Source organism: Beta vulgaris, chromosome 6, assembly GCF_026745355.1.
Source record: "Beta vulgaris subsp. vulgaris cultivar EL10 chromosome 6, EL10.2, whole genome shotgun sequence".
Taxonomy (NCBI): domain Eukaryota; kingdom Viridiplantae; phylum Streptophyta; class Magnoliopsida; order Caryophyllales; family Amaranthaceae; genus Beta; species Beta vulgaris.
The window spans coordinates 29,508,595-29,517,096 of NC_079207.1; the positions used below are offsets into that span (position 1 = coordinate 29,508,595).

General features: G+C 32.2%; 1 protein-coding gene across 1 annotated transcript; it reads right to left on the reverse strand.

The window, feature by feature from the left end:
- Nucleotides 1–5,839: 5,839 nt before the first annotated feature.
- Nucleotides 5,840–6,837, reverse strand: LOC104896512 (hypothetical protein). The gene has a single exon (XM_010683260.4). It carries the CDS (start codon nucleotides 6,398–6,400, stop codon nucleotides 5,858–5,860), a length of 543 nt encoding a protein of 180 aa, XP_010681562.2. The 5' UTR covers nucleotides 6,401–6,837; the 3' UTR covers nucleotides 5,840–5,857.
- Nucleotides 6,838–8,502: the final 1,665 nt, after the last annotated feature.

Here is an 8,502-nt window from a genome sequence, read left to right on the forward strand (position 1 = left end):
CAATTCACAGCTTAACTATGGCATAATTTGATAATTTCTTTCATCATCATAAATTCATACAAAAACCTGAGTTCAGGTTTAGGGTTTAAGCAACAAACATTATTATAAAAACAAAAATCCTATGACATCAATTAGCACCAGAACAATTAGGCAATATTTCTCACTCAACCAATAACCAATTCCTAAATTCCAAACAAAACAAAACCTTGTAAAATCATCACATACACAAAAATCAAAACTTTCAGTCAAAAACACAAAAAAAAAGAAAAATATGTACAATATTATGATCTAAAAAGTGAATTCAAGGAACATAGATGCCAATGTAACAGAATTACCCTTTCACGCTGCGGATTAAACTGGATGAAAAAAGAGTTTGAGGAATGGAAAATTACCCTTTCACGCTGCGATTGATCGACGAATTGTGAAGTTGTTGCTGTTCTCCGCCGTACAAGGAATGTTTTAGTGTGGAATAATTCTTCAATGGCGGCAAAAATTAGCGCCTGCTCCAAATTGCTTAAAAATCTTAATTTGATAAAGAATCTAATATGTAATCTGATCTTCTAGCTTAATTTCGCGCGCTGTTTTGGAAATTTAATTGAAGAAATTTGCTTGATTAGCTTCGGTGTTCTGGAAATTTAATTGGGCGAGTTAAAAATTTGGGTTAGTTGGGGCGGGTTTTTTGAGTTTTAATGGAAAAGAAAAATTGGGTTAGTTTTCATGGAGTTAAAATTTGGGTGAATTAATAACCTACCACAAATGTTTTAAAACTACAATAATATTCTTAGTGTTATTATTTTAGGAGTGTTACCTATCTCAAAGTTCTTAGTGTTACTATTTAGAAGTGTTACCTATTTCAAAATTCTTAGTGTTACTATTTTAGAAGTGTTACCTATTTTAAAGTTTCTAGTGTTACTATTTCACGAGTGTTACCTATTATAAAGGTTTATAGCGTTACACTTTGAGAAGTGTTACTATAAATGTTACATTTTATAAAAGTGTTACCTTGAATGTTAAAAGTGTTACTTATATATTTAGATAATCTACAACTTAAAAAGTGTTACCTAAACGTGTTACCTAAAGTCAATTATGTTGTAGTGTTATCACAGTCAATGGTGTGGTAATTTTTGATGGGAAGATAGGCATCTTCCCATTCATAGAAGAGGTGGCAATAAAGAGGTCTAGCTGTAACAGAGATGCAGGGGTGGTTGAAACCAAACCTCTACTAAGCATCACAAAAGAAGTCATAAGAGAGAAGCTAATAAACCACATACTGCCAGCCATAAGAGAGAAGCGGTCAGACGATGGATGTAAGCAAATCTGGATTGTCCAAGACAATGGAAGGCCACACGTAGCAAGTGATGGTGCTCAATTCAACTTAGAGGCCAAAAAAGATGGATTTGACATAAGATTAATCAATCAGCCAGCACAATCTCCCGATAAGAATGTGTTGGATCTTGGTTTTTTTTTAATGCAATTCAAACATTTAAAGATCAAATTGCACCTAGAAGTGTTAATCACTTGGTGAAGGCAGTCAAGAGAGCCTATGACAAGTATGATCCTAAGTTATGAAATCAAATATGGTTGACTCTACAACAAGTGATGAAGGAGACTATAATAGTCAAGGGTAGCAATAATTATCACATACCACATATGGGGAAGTAAGCACTAGAAAGGAGAGGTGAGTTACCAATTTCCATTATCCTTAGTCCACAACTAGTACAAGAGAGCAAACAATGGGATAAGGAAGGTCATTTTGAAGATGAACAACAAGAACCAAACTATGCAACAAGTGGGGAATCAAATTCAGAGGATGGTATTGGCATAATATAAACACAAACAACAAACAATGGGCATTTTAAGGCCATTTTTGGGCATTAGAGTGCAAGATGAAGTTAACTTTTTGTAAGTAAAATACACCACATATAGGTTGGTTAGACATTTTGTATATGTACATGAAAACATTTTGTATTTAAGTTTTGCATTTATAATATGAAAACATTTTGGGTTGCAAAACAGTTTATATTAATGTTAAGTCAAAAAACAATTCATATTAATGTCAAGTAAAAAAACAATTCATATTAATGTTAACCTAAAACATACCTTAGTCAACCTAAAATACCTAAATGAAGTCTTATTAAACATAAAAACAAGAAACAAAGAACAACAAAAACATGCCTCAATCAACCTAAAACACCTAAATGAAGTCTTATTAAACTTAAAACAACAAAAAGAAGCCAAAGAACAACAAAAACATACCTCAGTCAACCTAAAACACCTAAATGAAGTATTATTAATAAACTTAAAACAACAAAAAGAAGCCAAAGAACAACAAAAACATACCTCAGTCAACCTAAAACACATAAATGAAGTCTTATTAAACTTAAAACAACAAAAAGAAGCCAAAGAACAACAAAAACATACCTCAGTCAACCTAAAACACCTAAATGAAGTCTTATTAAACTTAAAACAACAAAAAGAAGCCAAAGAACAACAAAATCTTACCTCAGTCAACCTAAAAAACCTAAACGAAGTCTTATTAAACTTAAAACAACAAATAAAGGCAAAGAACAACTAAATCATGCCTCATTTAACCTAAAAAAACTAAATGAAGCCTTATTAACCTTCAAACAACAAAAACAAGACAAAGAACAACAAAATCATGCATCACTCAACCTAAAATAACTAAATATAGCCTTACTAATCTTAAAACAACAACAACAATGCAAAGGACAACAAAATCATGCATCAGTCAACATAATACAATAAAATCAAGCCTTATTAAACTGCAAACAACAAAATTAAGGCAAAAAACAACTAAATCATGCCTCATAAACATGCAATAACTAAATCAAGCCTTATTAATCTTAAAACAACGACAACAAGGCAAAGAACAAGAAAATCATGCATCACTTAACCAAATATAACTAAATCAAGCATTATTCATCTTAAAACAACACAACAAGGCAAAGAACAATAAAATCATGCATCACTTAACCTCAAATAACTAAATCAAGCCTTATTAATCTTAAAACAACAACAACAAGGCAAAGAACAAGAAAATCATGCATCACTTAACCTAAAATAACTAAATAAAGCCTTATTAATCTTAAAACAACAAAAACAAGGTAAAGAAAAACAAAATCATGCATCACTTAACCTCAAATAACTAAATCAAGCCTTATTAATCTTAAAACAACAACAACAAGGCAAAGAACAAGAAAATCATGCATCACTTAACCTAAAATAACTAAATCAAGCCTTATTAATCTTAAAACAACAACAACAACAACAAGGTAAAGAACAACAAAATCATGCATCACTTAACCTCAAATAACTAAACCAAGCCTTATTAATCTTAAAACAACAACAACAACAAGGCAAAGAACAAGAAAATCATGCATCACTTAACCAAAAATAACTAAATCAAGCCTTATTCATCTTAAAACTACAACAACAAGGCAAAGAACAACAAAATCATGCATCACTTAACCTCAAATAACTAAATCAAGCCTTATTAATCTTAAAACAACAACAACAAGGCAAAGAACAAGAAAATCATGCATCACTTAACCTAAAATAACTAAATCAAGCCTTATTAATCTTAAAACAACAACAAAAAGGTAAAGAACAACAAAATCATGCATCACTTAACCTCAAATAACTAAATCAAGCCTTATTAATCTTAAAACAACAACAACAAGGCAAAGAACAACAAAATCATGCATCTCTTAACCTAAAATAACTAAATCAAGCCTTATTAAGCTTAAAACAACAACAACAAGGTAAAGAACAACAAAATCATGCATCACTTAACCTAAAATAACTAAATCAAACCTTATTAATCTTAAAACAACAACAAGGCAAAGAGCAACAAAATCATGCATCAGTCAACCATAAACAACTAAATATAGCATTATTAATCTTAAAACAACAACAAGGCAAAGAACAACAAAATCATGCATTAGTCAACCTAAAACAACTAAATATAGCCTTATTAATCTTAAAACAACAACAAGAAGGCAAAGAACAACAAATTCATGCATCAGTCAACCAAAAACAACTAAATATAGCCTTATTAATCTTAAAAAAACAACAACAAGGCAAAGAATAACAAAATCATGCCTCAGTCAACATGCAACAACAACTAAATCATTATCAATCTTAAAACAACAACAACAAGGGAAAGAACAGCAAAGTCATGCATCACTCAACCTAAAACAACTAAATATAGCCTTATTAATCTTAAAACGACAACAACAAGGTAAAGAACAACCAAAACATGCACCGGTTAACCTAAAATAACTAAATCAAGCAAGATCTCCTTAAATCAACTTAGATAAATAAACTGAAATTATAACCCTAAACATACAACCTAAAACGACAGAAAATCATGCTTCCAAATGCAATCCCACAGGCAATTCATTCAAAAAATACTTCCAAAAAATTAAAAACTGAGAATAAAGTTAAGGAGTAGACCGATCTTCTGCAAAATCACAAAGGGGACGTTCATAAACCATTTCTTGATGGTTTTTATACCACGAAGATAAGATCGCCATGAATCGAACCCTTCTGGTGGTCGATCTTCATATTTTTCATGTTTTTAGACCACCAAACTCAAGATCTGGTGATTTCTTTGAAGGAGCGCCGCAAGCCTAGCAATAATTCCCAAAATCCAGCACCCTTTTTGAAACCCTAGGCTTTTTTGCCTCAGCATCAAACTCATCAAGCCAATGAAAGAGACGTTTCTTCGAGTTTGGAGTAAACTCATCCATGGAAAACCGACAAAAACAGGGGACTCAAAATGTAAACTCACTCAAAAAATTAAAACTTTGGTTTCAGAATAATCGCAAGAAGGCGTAGATTATTATTCTACGATTTTTTTTGTGAAATTTGAACAAATAAACCCTAAATCCGAGGGTTTGAGGAATAAGAAGAGAGAGGAAAGTGAGAGGCAGAAGGAAAGAGAAAGAAATGACGATGAAATGAGATTAGGGTTTTTGGAAGGAGTATTATAAGGGTAGTTGGGGAGGGTTAAATGGGGGAGGGTTAAATGGGGAGGTTGGGTATTAAATGATGTTAGGTGTGTAAGGTTGGTTTAAGTTGGGCCTAATTAAATGAGTTGATGGTTTAAGAGTTGGTACTTTTAACCATTTGTAGTATATTTTGCAAATATAGTAACTAAAAGGAGACACACCTAAATGGCAAAATGTAGCAACAATTGTGGGACGAAGGGAGTACTAACTTATTCAATTGAGATTTCCACTAATAAACCAATGTAGTCAAATAATTTAGGTTGTAATCATCAAAATCATATGAGGTCAACACTATTTATTTATAATAACAGTCACCTTTCACATTTAGCTAATAAGGTGGCATGTTACATATTGCTGACTTGCCGTATTGTAGTTCTTTATGATATAATTACATAAAGTATAGTAGCACCAACAATAGATATGATATCGAATTATTTATATATATATATATATATATATATTAATATAATATATATATATATATATATATATATATTTTATTTTATTATTTTGAGGGGAAAAATTATTTATATATATATATATAATAACAAAAACTATTTAAATTTCTAGGTCATTGGACATTGATTATATTTATAGCTCATAGTTGAACGTTAAAACTACGATTGACAATTAATTAGATTAAACACCCCTGAACTAAACTTCTTAAATTTCATGGCAACAAGCTAACAACTTATAGAAATGGTCAATATACTACTATAATTATATTTGTACATAAAGTTTAAATATTTTCATGGGTAAAAATTGCCTTCTTCACACTAAAAATATTTAGAAACTCATTAACAAGCTATTTTAAATAGAAAGTATTATTTGATACTAGCCGGCGTGGAGTCCGGCCGCCAAGAAAATTCCGATCCCAAATTTACATCAGAGTAATCAAATATTCCATCTAATGTCACGTACTCATTGCTCTCATGATTTTGCTCAAAACCAAACGCAAACCCAAACGAGTCGTAACACGGCAACAACTCGTCCTGGAAATTCCAAAACTCGCCGATTCCCGACGACTCATACGAAACTCGGACCAACTCACTACCATCACCAACTCTACTTTCAGTCTCCGGCAATAATCCGGCACCGTCAACGTTTACTTTACCTAACTCCGGCATAAACTCGCCGGAATCCGAGGTCAGATCAATAACAGTCGCCGGGGAAGATCTAGATATTTCCTCCTCGAAACTCTTGATCACCGAGTCAAGATCATGACTCACCGGGTCACGGTCGGGTGCAGGGTCCGAGTCGTCGAGTAGACTCAGGAGATCGTCCCTCATCTTCTTGGCGTTGGTTGAGTCGAACTCGAACTCGGACAAATCAGTCCGAGTTCGTTTTCTGTGACTTAGCTCCTCCATGATAATACAGGTTAACACTTAACAGCTAAGATGAATATATGATCACTACTTTTGTGGAACAGTTCCAATTGTAGGGAGATCAAAGAATAGAGAGAAATGTAGGGAGAGAAAAGAAATGCGTTTTTGGTGTGAGAAAAAGGGAGGAGGAAGTGGGAAGTTTAAATAGTGGGAGACAAAAGATGGAGAAAATCAATTCGATGGGGTCGCCGCGTGTGGGCGCGAATCCTTCGGCCATGACTGACGGTATCTAAAATTTACTTCTTTTTTTACATTTTCTTCCTTCAAGTTCCTTCTTTTTGTTGGTTTCTCATTTTCTTTCCCTTTTTTTTTTTGTTTTTGTGTTTGACGTCCACTTTTTCTATTCGTCAAAACAAAGGCCTTGTGTTTCTACTTTCTAGATGTGGATTCGAATTTTAAATGTTGAAAACTCTATATGTTCCACAGACCACGAGTCACGAGTCACGAGTCACGACGGCATTACATTTATTATTTGCGATTCTGCGATATTTTTGAGACTTCTTTTATCAAGCCACATTTGTAATGAAATTAGATTATAATTGCGACTCTTATAACATTGACGATTTCATTATTTTGGAATGTCTTGTAACATTTTATATATGTTCTAGAAAGCTAGTTTTATAGTAGAAGGTTTGGATAAATTATTTAGTTGAGATAATACAAATATATAAAGAGTAATAAAACTTTTTACTCTAACATATGAATTGGTAGTTTTTCAAACAGTCATTGAGTCAAGTACTTGAGTCTTAAACTTCCCATGTTATCCGTTGTGAACCAGGCCTGAAGTCAACTTGTTGTGGATGTATTAGTTTGTAATGTTTTTGCAGAAGAATTAGATTATTGTTATGTGTCAAAGTAACAACTCAACCAAAAGCTTATGTTGATGGCTGGAGTAGTGACGGATCCAAAAAATACCCCATGTGGGTTCGAACACTTTATATGTAAGACGACTAGAATAATTTCATGAAATTGAAACTTATACATTAATTCAATTTTGTTAATTATAACCAAATATAAGAGTTTTAGGAAGCCGAGAAATTTTAAATAAATAGAATCAATATTTTTTATAATTTTTAGAAAGTAACAAATTTTGAGTATTTGTTGCATACCTGCATATGTATATTTAAATTGAAAACAAAGAATTGGACAAGGGAAAGAATTATATAAGAAAGCAAACAAGAGAAATAAAATGAAAGAAAAGTTGGAAGAAGGAAAGGAATTAAAGTAATGCAGAAAAAATACAAGAGAATATAATATAAAAAGAAAAGGGAAAAAAATTAAGAACAAAAATATCAATGCTAGGAGTTGAACCAGTGACCCGCATGTCAGACCCTTGTATATTAATTAACATGGATAACCACTATGCCATGTTGAGCTCCTCAAGTACATTTTTGAAAGATATTGTATTAAATTTAAACTTTTTTTCCCTTTGAGTACTCAAGGAAGTTTTGTGTGCAATGGATGGATTATCAAGGGATGTAATTATACCTAGAGATCCTGATTTCAAAGAAATACCGCAACAATTAGCATCAGATACTAGATACATGCCATTTTTCAAGGTACTTTTTATTTGTTTTTCCTTTTATACTATTGCATTTAGGTCGTTACTTGTGTAATAGATGTATTTTTTTTTCCATTTAGGATTGCATTGGAGCTATAGATGGTACACATGCATATAACAATTATAGTTCCGGAAGAAGATCAAATGTGTTATACAGGAAGGAAAGAATACCTACTACAAATGTCTTAGCAGTATGTGACTTTGATATCCTTTTTACGTATGTTTTGACGGGGTGGAAAGGTTCAACACATGATTCTCGTATATTTCTTGACGCAATAGGTGATCCGAAACTAAAGTTTCTAAAACCCCCAGAAGGTGATATAATTTAATATATTATTAGTGACATGCCTGAAGATTTTGTTTTCTTACAGTACTTTTTTAATAACATTGATTAATATATAATGTCATATAGGTAAATACTATGTTGTGGATAAAGGGTATCCGGAAAGAAAAGGATACTTGACACCTTATTCTAAGACAATATACCATCAATCAGAGTTTCGTGGTGCAAATCCAAGGGGGG

Excerpts from the sequence above, each read along its gene's own strand:
- LOC104896512 (XM_010683260.4), bottom strand. The coding sequence starts at position 6,400 with ATGGAGGAGCTAAGTCACAGAAAACGAACTCGGACTGATTTGTCCGAG.